The following is a 24,716-nucleotide window of genomic DNA, read 5'->3' as shown; positions in this document are numbered from 1 at the left end:
GTTTAAAACAGCTTACAATCACAGAAGGGGGGATCTGAAAAACATACACCTCAAAAAAAATATAAGGGGGATCTGAAAAACATACACCTCAAAGGCCAGAGTAAAAAGCATTCAAGCTGATATAAAGCTGTGGGCCAGATCAGGAGTCTTATCACTAGTTGTGCCCGTCCTGTGGAATGCCCTTCCGTCAGATGTCAAGGAAATAACAACAACAACAACAACAACAACAACTTAATCATTTATACCTTGCCCATTTGGGCAGCTTCCAACACCTATAATAACACTAAAAACTGTCAAACATTTAAAACTTCCCAATACAGGGCTGCCTTCAGGTGTCTTCTAAAAGTTGTGTAGTTCTTTATCTCCTTGACACCTGATGGGAGGGCATTCTACAGGGAGGGCGCCACCACTGAGACGGCCCTCTGCCTGGTTCCCTGAAACTTTACTTCTGGCAGTGAAGGAACCACCAGATAAACAACTACTTGACTTTTAGAAGACATCTGAAGGCAGCCCTGTATAGGGAAGTTTTTAAAGCTTGATGTTTTACTGTGCTCGATGTTTTAATTTGTTGGAAGCTGCCCAGAGTGGCTGGTGCAACCCAGTCAGGTGGGTGGCATTTAAATAATAAATTATTATTATTAGCACGGACAGGTGGGCTGGATCACCTGTCAATCATCTGATGCCACCATGATATCAGAAGATTGATGAAGTGGGTGGTCCCACCCACCTATCAAAGTTGGCCTGTGAAGGTAAAGGGAGACAGTGACCAAGCCAGAATGAACTGCCCATGTTCCACCTGATGGACAGGGAGTTCAAGCCTTCTTTCCACAGGGTTCAGGTGCACACAAAAATTCATTCACGCCCAGCAGGATAAGGCGGCAGACACATCACAAAGCTGCTGGTTTGTATACTGCTTCTCTACCAGGTGGCCTTCAGACAAGACCTTCCACCCTTCAGCCTCCCATCTGCAACACTGGAAGAAGTACTGCCTTGCAGGGTTGTTGTGAATCTCACATGACAAACAGCATGTAAACACTAGGCATAAAACAGAGATCTACCTTTCATTTCCCCCTGCACAGGCTAAAATGGCTCTCAGCGCACTGCTTGGGCTCCTGGTTCCCGTCCTTTCCATACAACTGAACGAAGAGAAGGCCAAGTCCCTGTTGACACAGTTTAGTGCTCCGGGGGACTTTGTCCTTGGTGGCATGTTTGCCTTTCACTCCAAAGTACAGTACCTAGCCCAGGATGTGGAGCTGAAGACCCCCAAGTGTTCCAGGTGAGAAGGACCAAAAGAACCTCAGCAAAATGCACAGTCCACCAGGACTAGAGATGTAAAATTTCCAGGCATCTGAAGTTATGGAAAAGCTCTTTCTTAAACATTTCATTCATCATTGTAAAAGGAAATGTTTCAATATCAAGTTCCACAATTTTCTGACACCTCCCCCCAATAATACCTGGGTTGGGAAAATCAGACCACCACCACCCCCAAAATCACCCCACAGCTTCAGGCAGACTTGTTATGAGGATCTCATTCCGGGCTTCGAACATTGCAAGGGAGCTGTCCAACATCAGTTGGTGCTGAACGGAAGAGGAGCTGTCTAGAGGGGACCTAGGCTAGGAACGAGCCTATGGAGGTTGTTGCACAAGCAACTTCCAGGCATCCAACTGGGGTTTAAGAATTCCACCTGTCTGCTTCTATCCTTGCCCCCCAATTATGACTTTTATAGCCCTGGTCTCTCCTCCAAAGTAGGACTCTGACCAGGCTGCCTCATGTGACAAAGTGAGAGCTGTGCTAAGCAGAAAGAGCTTAAGTTTGGACTCCATACCAAACTAGCAATGATTGTGTGGGGTTAGCCTAATTGGGGACATAGTGAGACTCCCAAGTCTTCTGATTTTCTGGCTGAGGCATTGTCTTGTGGAGGTGATCTCAGAGATTCCCTGGTCCCAGTTTATTCTGGGACATCATTTTCTGACAGCAAGGTCTCATTTGATCCCAGCTTAAGCAAGGCAATGTCCTGCCACTGCATAGAGGCATGATAGTACTTCTAAGTCAGTCATGCAAAAAGCTTGCCATGTCCAGACTGAAAAGGATAGCTAACTGAGACTGCTAATTGGAGAATCTATTAGAGCAGGGATGAAGAAACTGGACTTCCAGATATTGTTGGGCTCCAACTCCAGTCAGGCCTGTGTGATCAATTTATCCCAACCCATCTCATCTCTGACTCAACCTTCTATTCGTTTTTGCCATTCCAAGGTGCTTCAACGAAATGGTACAGTCCTAATGAGAAAGGTTGTTCCACCTCAGTAAAATTAGGCATATGCAGAGTGTTCAGAGTGTGGCTTCTGAGTCTGATTAGAGACCAGATTTCATCTGCAGCAACCACACACACAAGAGATATTTGTAGAGTAAGAAAATAACAAAGCTGCTTATTATAGGAAGTGCATAACTTGGATAGAGAGGTTTCTAGTTCTAAGCTAACTAATCTAGAGAAGACAAAGGCAGTCACACAGGCTCCTTTGTTCTCAGAGGATAGATCCAAAATGACCTTGAGGTCTGAGAAAGAAGTGCAAGAGGCGGAAGTTGTAAACAAGATGCAATCTAAGGTGTCTAAACTCCTATCTGAATTGCACCCAGACTCCCAACAAATTAAGCACCTTTGACATCACCCCCAATTCTTGACTTGAAGTCCAGCAAAGGAACCTTTGTCATTCACCGTCCTTGTAATGATTAACTCTTTTTTAACCGCCTCCCTAAGCTTTGACATTACTGGCTACAAGAGGCACCTGAGCATGCGCTTTGCCATCGACGAAATCAACAACTCGACTTCTCTGCTCCCCGGTGTCAAGCTCGGCTATGAAATCCACAACACTTGCAACAACCCAGCCGTGGCCAACAAGCCCACGATGTCCTTCCTCTCCAAGTACCCCAATCACTATGGCGTGGAGGTGCAATGCAATTATACCAACTATAAGCCTCGAGTTGTCGCCGTTGTTGGCCCCGGCAATTCGGAGCTGAGCATGCTGGTGGCTCGGTTCCTGAAGTTTCTTTTGATCCCAGAGGTAAGATGGGAAGCGCATTGCACTGGCTCTTATGAAGATCTCCTCCTCCCTTCAAGGAAGAGCCCCCACTGGTGTGTTTTGAGCAGGATCCAGGGCACTACATTGAGGCAGAAGGCTGAGATCCATCGGGGTGGTCGACAAGCAGAATCAAGAATTATGATTATGATAAATTACCTGCCCTTCACACTAAGGTCCCAGGGCAGGTTACAGCAATTAAAACACAACACTAATATTAAAAGCACAATATCACACAATATTAAAAAAAAACCTTAAAATCACAGAAATAAGGTGGGTCTCAAAAGCCAGGATAAAGAACATTCGCCAAATACTGTATAATGATAGTGCTGGATATACCTTTGCCATCAATGGGCCTTTTCAGTTGAATGTCAGTGGAATGCTCTCCCCAATAACATGCATCTAACTGCATCATTGTTTTATTTTGGGAAACAAATGAAAGTGCACCTTTTCTCTCAAACTTTTGGATGTGGTTATCAGGGACTGAAATAATTCACACATAATTTGCTGCTGCTTAATATGAATTGCATTTATATAGCTGTTTTAATCATTTAATTATCCTGCATTGCAGAGACTGGACTAAATGACCATTCCAACGATGCATTTCTGTGATTCTATGTATGTTATAGGCATTAAGTATGTCTGTTCATTATTCCCCTATGCCTTGTGTCCAATGCTAGTCCTACTCAGAACAGACCTCTTTAAAATAGAGGACAGGACTAACTTAGGTTTACAAATTTCAGTGAGCCACCTCTGAATATAACTTAGCTGGATTCTATCTGTTCATAGATGCCCTGACACCCAAATCACTGCCGCTTGCTTAATTGCATTGTGTCAATTCAACGGTTGTTTGAATACCCCAATTTTCATAGTCTCCATCTAAGAAGATAATAACAGCCTGCTGGATTGGGCTAGTGGCCCATCTTGCCCAGAATTCTGTTCTCACAGTAGCCAACCAGATGCCTGTGGGAAGCCCACCAGCAAGACACAAGAGCCCTCTTCCCTCCTGTGGTTTCCAGCAGCGGGTATTTAGAAGCATTACTACCTCCAACCATGGAGGCAGAGCATAGCTACCAGGGCTAGTAACCATTGGCAGCCTTTATCCTCCTCCATGAATTTATCTACTCCTCTTTTAAAGTTGGTGCCCATCATTGCCTCCTGGGGGAGTAAGTTCCATAGTTTAACCATGCACCACGTGAATCTTCCGTGAATCTTCCATGTCTCCCCAGATCAGCTACGCCAGTTCCAGCGATAAGCTAAGTGACAGGCAACTCTATCCATCATTCTTCCGGACCGTCCCCAGCGACCGAATCCAAGCCAACGCCATGGTTCAGCTCCTGAGCAAGTTCAACTGGAATTGGGTGGCCACTTTGGTGACTGACGATGAATACGGCCGCCAGGCCCTGCAGATCTTCGTCCAGCTGGCTCTTTCTAAGGATATGTGTGTGGCCTATGAAGCCATCCTCCCGAGCGACCCAGAGGAAAGCAAGAGGAAAGAGGAGCTGTCCAAAATAGCCGACCAGCTCCAGAAGTCCAACATCAATGCCACGGTGATCTTCGCGCAACCGAGCAGTGCGGAGGCGCTGCTGAGGATGGTGCTCAGCAGGGGCATCACTGGCAAAGTGTGGATCGCCAGCGAGTGCTGGGCAACCTCGCCAAACATTGCTCTTATTCCGAACCTGGCGAGCATAGGAACCATCATCGGGGTAGCGATAAGAAGCGGGGAGATGCCTGGGTTCCGTGAATATGTGCAGAATGTCGTAGCAGATCCTGGTGGGGACCAGAACAGCTCTGACACCAGTGAGGGGGATGAGCAGTGCTCTGATTGCAGGGCTCTGACTCATGCCAACTTCTCCACAGACACCAATCACTCTAGGTTCTACACCTCATTCAACACCTACAAAGCAGTCTACGTCGTCGCCCATGCTCTCCACCAGCTGCTTCAGTGCAATGCCACACGCAAGTGGTGCAACATGAGCAGAGAGGTCTACCCTTGGCAGGTGAGTGAGGAGGAAGCAGTACAGGGTTACCTGCAAGGGCTGTGAGTTTTATTGGCTTTGGTCATTGTGAAAGGACTCTACCCTCTCTTTCTCTTTCTCTCTCCTTCTACCTGAGTTATTGAGTTATTGGATGGGGTAACTATATTAAAGGTTACCTTTGTACAGTAGGCTAGTATATGTCCACAAACCGCTGTCCACCCACCATCCAGACAAGCATGACTTCAAGGGCACATTCCACTTAGGCATAAACACTAAAAGAGGGTGTGGGGCCGTAAGTCCTCCTGAGGAGGACAGTATAGATTTACAACAGTGGTTTGCAGAAGGTCATAGTTCAGAGGCTGCAGAGGGGAGAAGATGGGAAATATTGGGAGAGGGCTAGGAGGAGGAAGAAGCACATGTTTTTTATTATTTAAAAAATGCACTTAAATTTGTTAGTTTTTATACCACCAGTTATCTGGTCAATCTAGGGCCTCTAAGTCAAAAGAGCATCGTTGCCCAGCCCAGGGCGGTAATACCTAGCATCCTCACCAAAGGGAGATTGCCCACACACTTGCCTAGTTTGGCTTTGCAAATCTTTCGTATTTGGTGCACAAGAGTGCAAGAACAGCCTCGCTGGATCAGGCCAAAAGCACATCTCATCAGACATCCTGTTCTCGCACTAACCAGATGCCCATGGAAAGCAGGTGTTGCATCAGTGGTGAGGAGGCAGTATAAAGGACCTTATGCTTTTAATAAAAAATATACCAGAAGCTTTGATGTGCCTCCAACCCTCTGCTGCCACCTTCCTCACTTGGGGTTTTAAATAACTACAGTTCTTTGGATTCTTCTCCTCGTTTTGCAGCTCCTGGAAGAAGTAGCTCGCGTCAACTTTACCATCAATTCTCATCTGGTTCATTTCAGCAAGTCGGGAGATCCTCCAACAGGTTACGACCTGATTTTCTGGGATGCGACCACACCTGGAAACCACGAGTTTGTCCGTTTCGGTAGCTATCATCCCCTGCAACCTCAGCTCGACATCAGCGAATCAAAGATCCGCTGGAACACAAAGGAAGGGAAGGTTCGCACTAAGTTGCTTATTCACTAGTTACATACCTCTTGGCTTTTAGTGAAAACAAAACAAATCCTCCTTTCTGCAAATGGTGGTGGCAGTTTTCATATTCTGTCCCTATTAAGTCCAAACTCTGTTTAAACAGAACTGGGTTCTCTAGGCCTACCGAAGAGATTTTCTCATCCTCCTCCATTGCCCCTCATCTTTAACCTTAAAGGTCCACATCCTTCTCTTCCTACTGTTCCTCACATGTCAGCTGGCTTTCTTCCAGCAAGATTTTTCAGGCATAAGGACTAGAAACATAAGAATTTTTTTAAGAAAAAGAAAGAAAATAGATCATCTCAGGCTGCTGACTTATCGCCCAGTATTCAGTCCTCGGTTTGGACCACCCACTAATAGAAGCTTCCCTTTCCCATGATGGTAGCAGTGTTGGGAGCTGGCATATTCAGGAAGCTGTCAAGGCTACAGAGCTCTCAAAGGGTTGCTGTCTGCTGGATCCAACTTCTGCTCCTTGCTGCAACTTGCAGTGGTGGCTCGTCTGTCTTGTCACTACCTATTTGCTTCCTCATCTACTGGCTTGCAGGGACAGCTGGAGGAGGGGTTGCCAACACAGCGTTCCTGGGCACAATGACACCCTTTTGGTCCTCCTCTGGCACCTTTGAGGCCCTCACTCACTGCTCCCTGTAGAGGTGCTGAGGGTGGCTACTATTTTCTCCCTTGGATAGTACACTGAGCTGGAGGAAAGTTGGAAAAGTGGCAATCCTTCCCACCTCCTCCATCACCTTTATGTATGCTTCAGTGCTTGGATTCATTCTACTACTACTACTACAATAATAATAATAATAATAATAATAATAATAATAATAATAATAATTTATACCCCGCCCATCTGGCCGGATTCCCCCAGCCACTCTGGGTGGCTTCCAACAAAATATTAAAATACAGAAATCCATCAAACATCAAAAGCTTCCCTGAACAGGGCTGCCTTAAGATGCCTTCTAAAGGTCTGGTAATTGTTATTCTCTTTGACCTCTGGTGGGAGGGCATTCCACAGGGTGGGTGCCACTACCGAGAAGGCCCTCTGCCTGGTTCCCTGTAACTTGGCTTCTCGTAGCGAGGGAACTGCCAGAAGGCCCTCGGCGCTGGACCTCAGTGTCTGGGCAGAACGATGGGGGTGGAGACGCTTTACTAGATATACTTTGGGATAAACGGAGTCTGCTTGCTTTCTCTCTATCACTTGTGTGGTAGCTGGGTGCAGGAATGATACAGGAGAGCAGAGAAAGATCAGAGCGGGTGGCATCCATGGCATTTCCTTAAAAAAAAGAAGAAGTCCAAGTGTGTTATGGGGCCTTAAAGGGTTGGCAACCCCAGATGTACAGGAAAGCAGGGGCGGGGGCTAGCTTGCCTTGACAGGGTTTCCAAAGTGGTGGTGGGGACAGCACAGTCCACTGGAGTCAGTAAATACCTTTTCTTTCTTTCTTTCTTTCTTTCTTTCTTTCTTTCTTTCTTTCTTTCTCTCTTTCTCTCTTTCTCTCTTTCTCTCTTTCTCTCTTTCTCTCTTTCTCTCTTTCTCTCTTTCTTCTCCTAAAGCCCCCCATATCAAGATGTACACAGGAGTGCAAACCAGGGCAGAAGAGATGGCTGAGAGGAGAACATAATTGCTGCTTTCTGTGTGAAGACTGTCCTGCAAATTACTTCCAGGACAAAAATGGTGAGCTGGAGTTTTTCCAGATGTGCCAAGGGTGCCTCCTCATTCAACAACTGTACATTGGCAGCGAAGTTTTGGACCAGCACGTCTTTCTTCTTTTTGCCTTATCAATATTTTTAGCTCCTGTTCATGTTCTCCACCCCATGTTTGAGTCTTACATTTTAAGTAAGATTTACCAGATGCATTTTTAGCCAATTAACTACGTTTGCACGATAATGAACAATAGAAAGGATGAGGGGGTAAACTTTGTCTCAGGTGGTGCATGTAAGGCAAGGTGAAAATGTAAAGGACACCTGGACGGTTAAGTCCAGTCAAAGGCGACTATGGGGTTGTGGTGCTCATTTCGCTTTCAGGCCAAGGGAGCTGGCATTTGTCCACAGACAGCTTTCTGCGTCATGTGGCCAGCACGACTAAACCGTTTTTGGCACAACAGAACACTGTGACAGAAGCCAGAGTGCACAGAAACGCTGATTACTTTCCCGCCACAGCGTTACCTATTTATCTACTTGCACTGGTGTACTTTTGAACAGCTGGGACAGAGCAACGGGAGCTCATGCCGTCGCGGGGATTCGAACCGCCCACCTTCTGATCGGCAAGCCGAAGAGGCTTAGTGGTTTAGAGCACAACGCCACCCTTTTGGTGGTGCAGGGGAGGCTTTAACTTAGAAGAGGCATCTTTTAATCTCTCTCTCTCTCACACACACACACACAAACAAACAAACATGATGGGACGCCTCTTTTGGCACCATCTTAGAAGAGGTATTCCTTCTTCTCCTACACACAATGACTGTCACCTGAAGACTGCTTTCTTAAAAAAAAGTACTGGCATTAAAAAAGGATCTTCAAAAATCAGACTAACCAGGGAAAGGGCAACTTTTCAGCCAAACAAACTGGGTTGCATCCAACATAGTTCTACTCAGTCTCCTCCCCTTCCTGCCTAATCAACTCTTCTTTTCATCCAGATCCCCATGAATGCACCCCATGCCCTAGAGAGAAATGGTCTCCTCCACAGAGCACCACATGCTACGACAGAGTGTTTGAATACCTGGAGGTGACCGACACCCTCGCCATCATCATGGTGGCCTTGACGGTCTTGGCCATGGCCCAAATGGCCGTTGTCACCGGCATTTTGGCCAAGCACCGCGGCACCCCCGCCATGCGCTTTGTCGGTGGCTTCCCCACACTCTCCATTGTCCTCTCCTCAACCTGCTTCTGCAGCAGCTTCTACTTATTCGTCATCAAGCCCACCTCAATGGTCTGCAAGCTCCGGCAGCCCCTCTTCTTCCTCAGCTTCACCATCAGCTTGGCCACACTGTTTGGCAAGACACTCCAAAGCTCAGGGCTCGGCTGGGCCTTGAAGAGGCCTATGCTGAGGAAGCACCTGGTGGGCCTCTGCATCCTCCTCAACATAGCCATCCAGGCCCTCCTTTGCCTCGTGTGGTATTGCTGGGACCCTCCCTCCTTGGAGGAGAGCACCGAGCTAGAGAAGACCATCCTGGTGCAATGCCGGGACAGCTCCTTCCCGGGCTACAGCTCCTTCCCGGGCTCCAGCTTGCTCCAAGCCCATGACTTTGTCCTGGCTGCCGTCTGCTGCCTCTGCACCTTCATGGGGCACAACTCGGACCAGAGGAACGACAAGGCCGCCAAGTCCATCAGCTTTGCAATGATCCTCATCCTCATCATCTGGACACTCTTCGTGCCCACCTACGCCACCTCCCAAGGGAAGTTTGTCGCCCTCTTCCAGGTCTTCGCTGGCCTGGCCAGCATCTTTGCCATCTTCGGCTCCTACTATTACCCAGTGTGTTACATCGTGCTCTTCGCGCCCCACATGAACATAGACGCTCACTTCCACTGCCTGCCCCAGAACCCTCCGGCAGACAGCAAGCCGGATGCTCCAGAAACCAAGTAACGTAGGGAGGGGGAGAAGGCTGCCGGCTCCCCACCGGGGCATCCGGTCAGCCACTGTGAGAACAGGATGCTGGACAATTGACCTGATCCAGCAGGGCTCTTCTCACATTCTTATGTGCCCTCTAGAGTTTCTCAAACTTGATAAACACTGGAGGGCACCTTAAGTCTCCGGCTGTTGTTGGACTGAAACTCCCATCATCTCTGCTAGCTAGAGATGATGGGAGTTGTAGTTCAACAACAGCTGAAGACCCAAATTTGAGAGACACTGCACTAGATAGTGCTGGACTCCACTATCTTCACCCTACCCCTGATTATTTACCATGGTGGATGGGGCCAGCATCCAACCTCTGAAGAACCACAAGTTCGCCATTCCTACTGTAGGAATTAGAGCAGATGTCCTTAACCTGTCCCCAGGGTGTTAGATTACAGCTCCCATCCTCCCTAAGTCAGGCTGGTTGTGGCTGATGGAAGCAGGAGTCCAACAACATCTGGAGGGCCTTAAGTCACAGACTCATAAGCACTTTTGACACAGAACTCTGGCTCAGCGAGGACGTCAAGTGGTTCTTCGGCTACGGAGTTTCAAGGAGGTTCTCACTGCATCTATTAGCAGCCGTTCCAGCAGGCTGCAGAAACGAAGGCGAGGGAAAACAGCACAGTCTACCATCGGCAGTGCCAGAGCGGGGCAAGCACACTCTAAACAAGGAGCTTGCCTTAGGGCCGTATCCCCTTGCGGGCAAACTTTCGCCAGTAATGGACTGAGCCTGAGGCAAAAATGGGCAGATGAGCAGGTGACTTACCTTCAGAGAGTTCTATTCTCCGTAGAGGTATGAGCAAAAGTCCGTGGCTTCTCCATGTGTGTATGCGCGCACACAGCCCTCTCTATCCACGCCAGCAAGATATGACCACAGTTTAAGAATTTGTTCCTGAGAAGGGTGCGGAGCAGAGCCAGAGAGGATTGTTGCTGGTTTGTAACCCCTGACTTCTGCCCTACCAGTCCCAATGGGCACCAGCCACAAATCCCCTGATTACTAGAAGAAGAAGAAGAAGAAACCTTGGGCTGGATATTCTTCAACTCTGCTATTTCCTTGGATGCACTATCTATTCTGTGTTAGGCATTACCCTTTCTCTTGTTCAGTTTTAAACTAGGTTGGTTTATTTGCATTGCTTTATACAAACTTGTACATACTGATCCAAACTGTTGTACTTAATTCTTCATTTGGTATGCTGTGAGCTACTTTGGGCACAAAGCGGCATACAAATAGATGCACGATGATCTATTTGGATGTAATCGAACATTTCCTGTCTCTTTCCTATATGCTTCGCGTGGTTTAAAAAGGTGCGCAATGCTGTTAACTGGACCCAAGCCTTTGGGACAGGTTTGGATGACAATGCAGGTGAAGGTGTTTGGACTTCACACACGTACGTGTGTAACTTTAAAAGTGCTTCTGCAAGAGACAGAATCGGGAGATGTGGCACACGCACAGCCCAATATTCCCTCTGATTCCCAATCCATTTGGGCCACTGCTTCACCAGTTTCAGCCTGCCCCAAGCCAGCCCCCACCTGACAACCTGTTGAAGGGGTGGTCCTGCCTGTCAGCTTCCTCCTCTTTAAGCTTAGTGTTTTCCTCCTAGAACTCAGCAGGGAGTAGGAGGATGAGGACAAAACTAGAATGAGCTGGCTTTCCTTGTCATGGGCTCTGGCGCCACCTACTGTTCGTCTCCCTGACTTCTGCCCTACCAGTCCCAATGGGCACCAGCCACAAATCCCCTGATTACTAGAAGAAGAAGAAGAAGAAGAAACCTTGGGCTATGAAGAAGACTCATAACTACATCAGGACAAAGCAAGGTTAGACTGTCACCCAGGAATAAGTTACGGTGCTTGCAGAATATGAAATATACAGTACACAACACACACACACCTCTCAAAATAAAGTATCATCACAAATGAAGAAAAGACAGGAAAGTGCATTTGTCACGTAAAAATTAAAAGCTTTTTTTAGTGTTTAAAATAGCATTTACACATAAGCTGCTATATATTAACTATACAGACACTTGAATTTTAATACAATATCTACAAAAAAGAAAGAATTCAATTATGAAATAGACATGTTAAAAGGGGGAAACAATACGGTTCACACTGCCCAAAGGCTGATCTTGGGAACTGAACCAGTTCTAGGACAGTTAACGTTTGAGAGTGATAGGGAGTAAAGATTCTCCCCACCTCCAGTCATTACTTAAAATCATTTTTTAAAATTATTTTCCTCTACTGTACATAAATTCTTTACACATCTTTCTAATCACTGATTAGAATTAAATCATTCTTTTGAAGTCACTCACTACAATCCAGATAAATGAAATTTTTAAAAAAGCCAAGGGATGAGTCCACCTAGTGGATTAACAGCAGATCCACACCATTCAAAGTTCACAGATCCTACAATGCAGGAATCACACAGCTAAAGAATCCCTGACATAGAACCATAGAATTGTAGAGTTGGAAGGAACCCCGAGAGAGTTGAAGGGGCGTGCATTTAAAAGCACAAGACTTTTCCCCAAAGAATCTCAGGAACTGCAATCTGTTAAGGGTAGTGGGAATGGTAGTTCTGTGGGAGGGAAATGGCAGTTCCCAGGGTTGGCTGGGGGAAGCCATGTGCTTTAAACAGATGGTGTGGATCTGCCCGAAAACAGAACAGGAACAAAAGCAAGACTGACCAAAGGTCAATGACAAGACAGTGGGGCATGTTTGTCCAATTACAGTCAGATAAAACAATCAGGGGTGGATCACTCTAAAAGATTGTAGAAAGAGCACAGAACCACTGGGACACAGCAAGTGAACCATTTTTAACATGGGTGAACCAGTTTTAAGGTTGAAGACCAATGTACCCCTTAAAAAAGGTTTGGCCAACTTAAGGCAGCTACCTGTGTTACACCTGCCATCAACCTAACAGCTATTTTGGAATTGGGAAGCTTCTAAGAATCCCTAACAGGTCCACACAAAGGTTCCAAGGTTGCCCCCTGCTACACAGGTGGTGTCATTTTATTATCTATGCGTGTCTATGCCTGTATCTATCCACAGGGGTGTTGCAGATCTTACGATTCACGAAGCAAATAGTTGTGCTATTCTAAACGCTTGCTCGTGTGAGTTTTGCCGTAAGTACTGGAGATATAAAGTTGTAGCCAATGTTTGTCTTACTCAAGGGAAGACACCCCCCCCCAATACTTAATGGACAAGATGCAACTTAGTTCCATCAATTTCAATGGGTCTACTCTTCAGTAAACCTTGACTGGATGTAACATCATTTAACTATATATCCTTAAGAAGAAACAGCTGGTCTTCACACTCCTCTTCTTCGAGATTCGCATCCTCAAGTAAACTGATTTGTGACTCTTAACATCTATTTTGGGATGTCTGCAAGGAAGCTGAGCTGCCTAGAGAGGAGCCCTTGGCAAGTTCACCGCATCTGATAACAGCATCTCTGCTAGGGGGCACCACAGCTCGATGGTCAAGCTTTGCATGCAGAAGGCTTGGCATCTCCAGTTAAAAATGGTCAAGAAGTGCTCGATGGAAAAGACCACAGACCCTGGTGAGAATTGCTGTTGCCAGTCAGAACAGGCAGTACATCTGCTTGTTCTGACTTGGTAGAACATGGGAAACTGCTTTATCCATCTTAGTACAATCTACTACACTGACTGGCAACAGTTCTCTAGGCAGAAGAACTCTCCTAGCCTTAGCTGGGGGATTGAGCTGGCAATCTGGGGACTGAGCCTGCAATCTTCATGCAGAGCAGAAGCTCTGCCACTGAGCTGCTAACCTTCCCCAGAAACCAGCTGTTGAGGAATAACCACAGTGACAGGGAAAGTGCTTTGCAGGGTGTCCAGTCCCTTACGTTGCTGTGTCGGGAAATCCTGGAGAGCTGCTGCCAGTCAGAGCAGACGGCGCTGGGCTAGATATAGCAATGGCCTGAGCTGGAGATAGGCAACTTTATATTATTCTGAGATTTCTCCCTGCCACTGTAAACCAAAGATGTGGAGCGGTGGCAGGAAACTGACATGGGTGGATGCATCCATCAGAGTGGACCTACTGAGATTGACGGACCTAAGTTCATCGTGCCCATTAAGTTCAATGGGTCTACTCTGAGGAAGGCTGGCACTCGAGACAACCCATGGATGCCCTACAAAAGCACAATTCCCAAGATTATTATTTTTATTGGTTGGGGGGGGGGAGAGAGATTGCTACCACTGCAACTCCAAACAGTTGAAAGATGAGCATGCAGTTGGGCAGAGAGAGAGAGAGAGAGAGAGAGAGAGAGAGAGAGAGAGAGAGAGAGAGAGAGAGAGTTGGGAAAGGTAAACAGGTGATTGCAAAAAAGCAGAACCATTCTCACAATTGTCACTATAATGTCACAGCCTTTCTCACAAAGCATGCCGCTGCCACCACATCCAAAAGCACAGACCTGCTAACACTTTGTCATTTTGACTGGCTTGACATTTTTAACTTGCACCCATCCACCCACAAAATGGACAGAGAGGAAACCGAAACATATAGAGGTTATTCCACATGACCCCAAAGTAGAAGTGCTAACACAGCCTTGTCCAAATTTCTGATAGCCGTGATGCTTTCATGTATTATTATATTATTATTTTTAATACAAGCTAGCAGAAAGCTACAGTCACTCTCACCGTTGCCCAAAGCTTTTGTTTTTAAGTGTCTCTGCATTTGGGATCCCCTTCCAACTCTACAATTCTATCTATGATGTCGGTGTTCCTCCTAATTCAAAATAAAAGCCCAGAACAGCAGCTTATGCAGATACATAAGAGGCAACCTCCTGTGATAGCAGGTCAGTTCTGCTGCCTCTCCTTTTTGGGAGCTAGACAGTTGCATGCTGTATGCGGAGATGCACCGAAATGACATGCTCCCAATGGAGGCTATTTGGAAGGAGGAAAGCTGAGAGCTTTCTCAGCCAGAGATGCGACAGGCACCCTCAGCCAAAAAGCAGGTGAGCTCTGCAATGGCATTTCTCCATTAGGTGTGTGGACCAAGAAGCCACTTCCAATGCACAAGTTATTTGCCTTCAGAGGCTCCCCATCGTATCCCTGGATGAGTCAGTAGTCTTAGCTTACTTCTTTCATATCAGCCTTCACTGGGTTTGGATAATTCCCTCTGTCCATTACGTGTATGGATCAATGCCCCAAACCCAGTGGAAGCTGACGGGAAGGAAGCAAGCCGAAAGTGGCGACTCACACATAGCCAGTGAGCACCCTCCTCTCAGGAACTCTTCGACAATGTACATTTGCTCATATGACGCCAAGAAACATTAACACACTTAATTATTTTAGTTAATTTATTTCTCGCCACACAAGTAGCCATCCAAACGGCTCCAGCCCAGTTTGGAAAGTTCAGTGCTAGCAATTTTATTCTGCTACAGAAATTTGTTATAGTAGCAATTGCACATTTTCCTGTCAATTGATAAGCAAAGCCATGTACTGTATATTCATTGCACTCAACTGCCAAGCAAGTGTGCCATGTTTTGTAGATCACAGAATCATGCACTCTCGCTCAGCTTTAAAAAAAGCATTTTTAAGAGGTTCTAGCTCTCATCGCTGAGAAGCTGAGCTTGAAAACATAAGCATGTGGACTGGTGGTCAGCAAAACCTTTAAGTGATGCGGAAGTGAGGGTGGGGGGTGGGTGCAGGAGAGACCACATCCACACCATACATTCAAAGCACTGTGATACCACTGTAGACAGCCATAGCTCCCCCCCCCCCCACAGAATTCTGGGAGCTGTAGTTTTTTAAGGGGTGTGTTGTTAGGAGACCCTCCCATTCCCCACTGTAGAACTACATTTCCCAGAGTGGGAACACAAAATGACCAAGCCAAACCTGGGAGGAGGGCAGTACTGGGTTCATTCTCCCTCATGCACAGTAGAAGCTAGTTCATGAAGACAAATGGGGCACTGCCCCACCAACTTCAGTTTGCCTTCAATCCACCTGCCTATATCTCTTTCTTACAGCCAGTCCAAGGACTGCAAAGGACTTTTTTTATTTTAAAAAAAATGGTAAAGACCAACATTTCTGACACTTCAAAAAGCTTGCTGCTATGTGCAAAACATTCTCATTTCTGAAGTCCAGCGATCCGTCAGCATTTGCGCCAGGCCAGACTGTGGATGCTGTAGCTCAAAGTACAGGAAAACACTCATTTAAAAATGAAAAGGGAGGGGACCACACAGAAGACAGCCAGCAGTCCACATGAGTATTTGGGGAGGGGGGTGGACGGATGTGGAATGAGAAGGCCGGTTCTCTCCCCCCCACACACACACACTTCCTTTCCTCCTGATGAGCAAGCTATAAAGAGAGGGGCCGGCTTGCACACAGCACACACATTGGGAAATCTTACTGGCTCAGTGCTATCAACACAGCTTATAAAACCAATGGTCAGTTAAGTGCTCAAATCTCAAATCGCCCAGAAGAAACAAATAGGGCGAAAACAGATAAAATACATGTGACAGAGAATGCAACAACTTGTAAACCTGGGGATTGCATCTCACTTTCCTCACTTGCCTAGAACATGTACACTCCATGCCAAATACTATATCAACACTATACCTTGTCCATCTTACTGAAGCATCAGGTGGGCATTTTGGCTTTGCAATTTATTTTTAAGCAGCACTCATAACGTTCAATACCTGTCCACCTTTCACTTTACTCACCTCCCCAAAAGAGAGACAGGAATATTTTTACAAAGTTGAGGTGTATGTGATCATTGTATCACTAGTGGGTACTAACCAATTGCCACCAACCACAATCAGCTTTTCTCCAATGTTTCTAGAACTGGTCTGTTCTTGGTGGTTTCGTGGCCTTTGTTCATAGACACAGGAAAATGTATGTATGTATGCTTTCATGCCAGGAAAAACCCCCCCACAGGTTTTCAAAACCACTCTCACCACCCTTAACAATTTATGTCTGTTTTTGATCTTCTTTGGCGGCAATCTTGGAAGTTTATGCCCATCATTTTTATGAAGTGCTACAACAACAGCCCAGCAGAGATGCAGAACAAGAATGGCAGCTGGTTGTCACTCCAGGACAAGGATGGGGGACCTGTAGCCCTCTAGATGTTGCTGAACCGCACCTGCCACCATCTCTGACCACTGACGATGGGAGCTGGAGTCCCGCAACATCTGGAAGACCACAGATTTCTCCCATCACTGCTCCAGAACGAGAAGTGAAAACAGCACCAGGGAGATGTAAAACTGTCCAAACAGTAACATGGTTGGGCAAAGTTTAAGTGGTTTCCCTCCTAAGGGAAAGCCAGCTTATTCAAGTTCATTCACTCAGTGATTTTCACTACCTCCATCTATTGCAAGACAGTAGTAACCTCAAACATCCACATACATTGTACAGGTTTTTGGAAGAGATCATGAAGAAGTGCAAACCAACCCACTTGACAATCCTAAATTTTAAAAAGGATCCACCATTATCTAGGGCAAGGTTGTGGAACCTGTGTCCCACCGGAGTTCTTCAGAGTCTGATTCCCATCAGTCCCCATCCAGCACGGCCAAGATCAGGGATGATGGGAGTTGTAGTCCAACAATATCTGGAGGCTGCAGATTCTCTGTCCCTGACCTAGGTCAACCAGAGAGTAAAGGAAAGTATATCAAGTGACACACAACCCCTGCTTCTCATTCTCATCTGGGTGGCAGGTCTATGACACAGATATGGGGAATCGCTCAAGCCATAAGTCCGTACTTTGCTTGGCATTGGTCAGAACCCAAACAGCTACATTTGACTGGCATTTCAAGCTTCCCATCCAAGGACTGGGACCACTTGAGTTCAATGCCATCCCTAAACAGGATATCTATCCCATGACTGCAGTATTCCTGAGGGATGCCTCTCCAACCTTGCGAATCCTTCAAGGTGGTCCTGGGGACATTCTATTCTTAACAAATCACAAGTATGTAATTGTCTCTGATGCACTGGTGCATTTTGACGCTTAAAGTTACTGAACAGGTAGCTAATTTCCCCCTCTACCCTGCGTACAAATTTGGAAGCAGGTGGTAACGGAAATTTCCCACGTGACTCTTGTGTGTATCAGCTTCTATTGGTACGTGACAGTCGCTGTCGCATTTATTTTTAACAGCGCTGTCTTTGTTTTAAATTGGGTATGTAACCAGAATCAGATTTTGTGGTTTGCAAACGCTTAGATGAAAAGCCACTGGGTGTCATGAAAGGCCAAGTTGAATTTCTTCCTGTTTTCTTATATGGAAAGCAAGCTGGACACCGAATTCCTTTTCTCTGGCACCAGCTGCTTTTGCCTTCAGTGCAGGGGGAAAGCAAATGCTAGCAGCTGATGCCACAGAGAAAGAGAGCAGAGCCAAGAGATGGGTTTCCTTGTTCCCTTTAGCAAAGAGAAACAAGAAGAAAGAGCGAGCGTGAGCAAACAACGGAGGCAGGAGCAGGACTTGCTCAAGGTGGATGGGAGACTTCTTGGCCCAGCTGCTTGTGGTAACTGGCAAACACTTCGTAGTTTCATGGTTCGGAGAAGTCCAGTGCACGATTCAAACCTGAAGACGTGCCGTGGAGGGAGAAGCACAGCGGTGGTGAACTTGTCACCTCATCCCAACTCTCTACCAAGTGAGTTATTTCCCCCTTTCTTAGGGCAATCGCATGGTGTAGAACCAGGCATCACGTAGAGTGCAAACAAGGCCTGAATAGGAAAAGGAAGAAAGGAAGCAAAACCATGGCACAGAGCCAGATCTTCACTTATGCTTGGATACAGGACTCCCATAATGCACCACTTGCAGACACACCTTAGATTTTATAGCTACTGGCTAGCACTGTCCTTTTCATAGCAAGAAGAAGAAGAAGAAGGGTCCCCCCCATGGAAAGAAAGTAACCAGAACATTAAAAAAAAAGTGCAAATATGCATGACTGGAGAACTGTGTGTTGTTGCTTTTTAAAAGCACTATATAAAACGCTATTTCTTGATTGAGAACACAGTATAATTGCACTGGAGAGAGGATGCCACAGATACCAAAGCTCATTAAGGTTTGTGAAGAGAACACCAATCAATCACATTGGTCAGGGTAGGGGAAGCAGAAGGAGAATTAAAAAAAAAAAAAAAGATCCCACCGATTTGCAGATATATCTAAGTTTCCAGGATTTCTGTTCCTCGTTTGCTTGCAAAGATCAAGAGTCAGGAAGGCGTGGCATGCAAAGGACAATCCGAATAGTTCCCCCCCCCCCAATCTCTCTGTCTCCACCCCTATTTCTTTTCCAGCGTCAATTTGCAAACTTAAAAAAGTAACCCCAAGAAAACAAACCCTCCGCACAAGAGTCTTTTGAAGGCACTTCTTGTTCACATAATGTCAACGAAGAATTCACAAGGGTTGCCCATGGCCTTCTGGAACGACTGGCGGCTGCCGGTCAGCTCGGGGGGGATGGAGGCGAGTTCCCGCACAGGGGGGCCCCCAGGGGGCCCACTTGTCCCATAGACTTTGGGGCCCAGCTTGGGGAGGCTGCAGAGTGGTGGAACGCCCGGAGGCCCGTGCGAATGGCGGCTGTGTGGGCTCCTCTCACTGGGGGCAGCAGAGGCGCGGCTGTGGTGGCTGTGGTGGCTGAGCTGGCTGAGCTGGCTGGCTGGCCGCTCGCGCCGAAGGATGCTCCCTGCTACCCCGCTCCGGGCAGTGGGATCCGATTCGCTGCCGCTGCCGGCTGACTTGCGGTCCTTATCCCGAGCCAGGGTCCTCCGGCTTTTCTCGCTGTTGCTTCGGTTAGAGCCGCTGCTTTTACTTCCTAGGGGGAAGGAGGGAAGGGAAGGGGAAGGGGGTCAGTGAAAGGGGAAAGAAACGCAAGTGGCACATCGCCTAGGCTTCCGATCGACGCCTGCCGATCAAGCGGCGAAGAAATAACAGGTGGAGCAGTAAGGATACATATGGTCCCGCACGAGGTTCGCATGCGATGGATGGCTACAGGACTCGGGTGAGCACAACTGCCGGGGCAGAAGCGGGTGTGACTTTTTGTCATGCATGGATGTCCAGAAACCACACTGAAAGCCTCGTAGAAGCAACACAGCAACATTTTCAAAAAGGGGGAGAAGTGATCATTTTTGGGGGAACACGCTGGAGTAAAAAAAAAAAAGCAACGACAAAGGGTGTATTCTGTTTCATAACAATAACGAAAAGCAACCCTGAAGAAATAATAAAAAATTCATACGGATATTTATTTTGAAATGTCCTGAAATCCCATGTATCTGCAAGTGGGGAACATGTAACCAAATGCTGCCCTGTATTCTCCCACCTAAAAGCCCTGCTTGTGTTCAGGGTTCCAGCCGGCCGCTCCCTCTAAGTGTGGCCTTCCACATTTTTCCAACGGACACTCTATGTTGCATGACTGCGGAGCATGCTCAGTCTTCAAGGTCATGCAAGTCTCTTGGAGGATTTGCCCTGGTAAGTTGTCTGTTTGCTTTTAATGTGTTGGGTGGTTGGTTTGGTCTTTGGTACTTCTGCAATCCTTGGGATACCTCTGCATGAACCAATGCCTCCCTCTTGTTTCTGAGTGGCCTCATCTTAGCTACAGTCCTGTTGGCACTCACCATCCAAGTTTGCTATAAGAAGAATCAAAAGTGGCTTTCCAGGAAGCATGGCTGCTGACCAGGCATGCACACGGAGTTTGTAGTTATTCTTTGTACTTAGGTATCCAAAATACTGCATTAAAACACACACACAGGCAAGGCAAGGGAAGAACAATGAGTTCTCCATCTTCGATGCCTGAGACAGCAGAAGCTCGTCTCAACAGTCCAACAGCCCTCAAGCTGGCCAAAGATCCAGACCATGGGAAGAGCATTCTGTGAACCATCTAGAGAAAGAGTTTGCGTGTGTGTTTGAGTGTGTACACTCCACAAGAAAGGACTCTAGGATCTGCAGCTCTATCCCTTTATCGACCATCACTCCTTAATAAACTCCCAGAAGAGTTTCCATCTGGAATGTGTGAAGTTTCAGAAGGTAATATTCTGTCCCCTTAAATTCCTGCTAGCTCTCAGACTGGAAGCAGATCTAGAGCTCTCGGTTTTGCCATCTAGCTGCTCAGTTGAGCTCAAATCTCCATCAAAAGCAATATAATAACAATTTATTATTTATACCCCACCCATCTGGCTGGGTTTCCCCAGCCACTCTGGGTGGCTTCCAACCAAATGTTAAAAACGATACAGCATCAAACATTAAAAACTTCCCTAAACAGGGCTGCCTTCAGTTGTCTTTTAAAAGTAAAATAGTTGCTTATTGCCTTGACATCTGCTGGGAGGGCATTCCACAGGGCAGGCACCACTACCGAGAAGGCCCTCTGCCTGGTTCCCTGTAACCAGCGAGGGAACCGCCAGAAGGCCCTCAGCGCTGGACCTCAGTGTCCGGGCTGGATGGTGGCGATGGAGATGCTCCTTCAGGTATACAGGACTGAGGCCATTTAGGGCTTTAAAGGTCAGCACCAACACTTTGAATTGTGCTCGGAAACGTACTGGGAGCCAATGAAGATCTTTCAGAACTGGTGTTATATGGTCTTGGTGGCCACTCCCGGTCTGCCGCATTCTGGATTAATTGCAGTTTCCGAGTCACCTTCAAAGGTAACCCCACGTAGAGAGCATTGCAGTAGTCCAAGCGGGAGATAACCAGAGCATGCACCATTCTGGCAAGACAGTCTGCAGGCAGGTAGGGGTCTCAGCCTGTGTTCCAGATGGAGCTGGCAGACAGCTGCTCTGGACACAGAATTAACCTGTGCCTCCATGGACAGCTGTGATTCCAAGATGACTCCCATGCTGCGCACCTGGTCCTTCAGGGACACAGTTACCCCATTCAGGACCAGGGAGTCCTCCATATCTCTTTCACAATGGAGCTCTCCAAGGTGCTGAAGAACGTCAGCAATTCCTGCTTCCTAACTGAATATGACACCCTGTAAACTGCAATCTGCTGATCAGCACTGGGGAAACTCCAGCCGAACTCTCCAGTGAAAGCTTTGCTTCCTATTCTGCAGGCTGTCCCAGCTCAGATGGCTGGGAAGCCCAGGATAATCCAAAAGGAAACAAAAAGGACAGAGGGGCAGAGAGAAGAGCATGGGGAGGAGAGACACGCTAAGAGTTTCGGAATGCAGGAAGACACAAGAATCTAGATGATCATGCTATATATGAAGCAATAATATCAGTTTTCAAGGGAGGTGTGTGAGACGCTTACCAGTCCCAGCCATTCCTTTATGAATCCTTCAGTCTAATGCTTGCTCAGGACAAAACAAGGGAATAACAGTTACAAAAGAAAAGGGGAAAAGCTTCAAGTGAAATGACACACACAACTGCAGCAGCCACAGCAGCAATGCACTATTAGGCAGAAGGTAGTGAAGGGGAAAGCAACACGCTACCCCTATCATGCTCTCTGCTCCCACTTTCCCAGATATCTTTATGCCTAATATAGCATATTCCTTGCACCTGTGCATTCAAGAAAGGACACCTCTCCTCATAGCAACCTGCTTAGTACAGTCTCCTGCCAAGGCCATTCTTCAGATGCTCATATGAGGAGGTATAAATGACTTTGGCCCCAAACATTCCCTACAGACCCTCTCAGGTGTTAAAGCCAGCAGGCAGAGTGAGTGTGTGGCTTGGCACTTCCACTGCCCTCAGAAGTTCAAGGCTTGGGAGAAGGCATTCACTGTGGCTGCACAAATTCACCGCACAAAGTTCGAAATGTTTTCTAAATGATGCAGATAAATATGCAACCTTAAAAAGCAGCCCAGCTCACTGTTTCAGCAACTAAACTTAAACAAGTCTTTGTTGGACAGGAATGTGGTAGGCTGGACAGGCGACAGCCAGAATATCCAAGTTCCCTTTTTCTCCCCCCCCCACCTCACCTTTTGTTTTGTTTTTCATAGCTGATCTGTCATTACCCAAAATAATGCTTATTTTTAGATATGAAATGTTAAATTACTGACTTTTGCATGGAGCCTAACAACAGATAATACTAATGCTATCAATGGGTGTTTTTTTTTTAATGCTGCTATGGTTTGTATCTGGCCACCAATGTTAGGAAACGCAACTCTACTCCCTCCTCCAGAAATCTTAGACACTGACACAGTTTGCAGGTAATGTTGAGCCAAACTATAGCTTAGCATGAGCATACAAACATCCACATGTTTGTATTCTCTGGGCTAAGATCATGGGCCACTGAACTCCTTCCTAGTACAGTTGCAACAACACTACCTGGGGCTAAGCTATGGTTTGGCTTAGCGTTATGTTCAAGCCTGGGCTCATGGTTTGTTTCACTTCAAACAAAGCACAAGTGGTAAAAGCAAGACAAACCTTGGTTACAGTTTGTGGTTTGTCTGCAGCAAGACGAACCATATAAGCCAAACCATGGCTTAGCTCTGGGTAGTGCACCAGTATCAGGAGAGGACAGCTGTGGCTGGGATTTTCACTCCAGGAACCTGTGACTTTAACTCACATATGCTAAACCATGCCATTTAATGTGAACCAGGTTACTGAATCTATGCAGGCAGCTCATTTAAAACAATCGTTGACCGGCCTTCACGTTGCAGCAGAAAGAAACCGATTCCATGCATGACAGACAAAGGGAGTCATGAGGAGAGGGGGGGGAGAACACCAAGGGGTGGGGCAGAGGGAAGAACTAAGCAAACGGCCAGCAGGAATGGAAATCGTGGAAGGGGGATGCTCGCGCCAGACAGCCTACCTTCGCTTTGCTGGCTCCCTGCGCTGCCACTCCCATAGCTGAAGCCTGGGTCCTGGTAGGCCGGCGGGAAACACGGAGGGGCAAGGGGGTATTGGTAAGGATAGCCTTGCCCCAAGGGCCAAGGCGTGGCTGGGTGCGGGAGGGGGCCCAGAGTGTCTTGGTCTGAAGCTCCGCTGGAACCATTGTTAAGGTTCAGTGCAGCCAGATCTGGAGACGGAAAGGAGAAAACAACTTCCATGATGGCGCAGACACACAGAACAATATGGCTCAGGGGTAGAGCGTGTTGATTTGCGTGCGAAAGGCCCCAGGTTCAATCTCTGGCCTCTTCAGCTGGGGCTGGGAAGGACTTGAGACCTGGGAAAGCCGTTGCTGATCAGACCCTTCCCCCAAAGGGCGTAAGGAGGGGGACTTACTGCCGCAGAGATCGCCAAAGACGTAGTAGCACTGCTCTGAGAATGTGATTTTGTTCACAGTGTGCCTGAGGTAGCCATGTTTCAACATGCTGCTGGCGTACTTCCGGGCCTCCCTTCGGTCTTTAAAGCCCTCCACGTGCGTGTAAAGCCAGTCAACCACGTCCGCTCCTGCAAACAGCAAGGGGAGTGGTAAAAGGGGGAAAGCACCACCAAGTTGGTCATTCTACCCCCCCCCCACCCACCATAGCTGTCAAGTTCTCCCTTTTTTAAAGGGAAATTCCCTCATGCTGAATAGGCTTCCTCGCGAGAAAAGGGAAAACTTGACAGTCCACCCAAACCGGCACTGCTTGTAAAAATGAAAACTTATTTATTTTACCTTGCCTGTGCCCTCACTTGCTTTCAGTCCCCATTGCCCTCGCTTGCTCTCAGTGAGTCATACCTCATGTTGCGTCCGCTGCGGGTTGTGTTTTTCCAGGTTGCGAACGCGGCAGAAGCGGAAGTGTTTACTTCTGGGTTTCGCAGCGCGCTTATGCACAGAAGCGTTCTGCGCACTTCGCACATGCGCAGAAGCGCTCTATCGCACTTTTGCACATGCGCAAAAGCGCCACTTGGGTTGCGGACTTTTCAGGGCGCAAACGGCACCCCGGAACGGATCGGGTCCGCAACACGAGGTACCACTGTATCATTATATAGCCAAATCTGGTTTGGCGGAGAATATGCAGATTGCTTAAACCTACTGAAGCTGGGGAAAACATGTTTCAGATTAATACACCACATAATAAGTGGGAGTAGAAGCTGGTGCTATGTTCCCTCCTTGAAACCATGGTTTGCCATCCCTACTTTCAAGCCC

General features: G+C 47.2%; 2 protein-coding genes across 3 annotated transcripts in view; one reads left to right on the top strand and one right to left on the bottom strand.

The window, feature by feature from the left end:
- The first annotated feature begins 1,085 nt into the window (after positions 1-1,085).
- On the top strand, positions 1,086-9,739 carry LOC118086828 (taste receptor type 1 member 3-like). The gene is made up of 5 exons (XM_035118824.2): positions 1,086-1,276; positions 2,757-3,060; positions 4,305-5,075; positions 5,917-6,132; positions 8,843-9,739. The coding sequence occupies exons 1-5, from the start codon at positions 1,086-1,088 to the stop codon at positions 9,737-9,739; spliced, it is 2,379 nt and encodes a 792-aa protein (XP_034974715.2).
- An 8,898-nt stretch (positions 9,740-18,637) lies between these two features.
- The window catches only part of DVL1 (dishevelled segment polarity protein 1), a 101,712-nt gene continuing 95,633 nt past the window's right edge, over positions 18,638-24,716 (bottom strand). For both annotated transcript variants that reach the window (XM_035121026.2, XM_035121027.2), the window contains exons 13-15: positions 23,867-24,034; positions 23,454-23,660; positions 18,638-19,524 (exon numbers count right to left, since the gene is read on the bottom strand). In XM_035121026.2, coding sequence (XP_034976917.2) covers positions 19,088-19,524; positions 23,454-23,660; positions 23,867-24,034 — 812 coding nt within the window. In that variant the 3' untranslated portion in view covers positions 18,638-19,087. The remainder of the gene's footprint in view (positions 19,525-23,453; positions 23,661-23,866; positions 24,035-24,716) is intronic.

The sequence above is a fragment of the Zootoca vivipara genome, chromosome 6 (assembly GCF_963506605.1).
Source record: "Zootoca vivipara chromosome 6, rZooViv1.1, whole genome shotgun sequence".
NCBI lineage: Eukaryota > Metazoa > Chordata > Lepidosauria > Squamata > Lacertidae > Zootoca > Zootoca vivipara.
The sequence above is the reverse complement of the archived record's forward strand: the minus strand, read 5'-3'. Positions and strand labels throughout refer to the sequence as shown.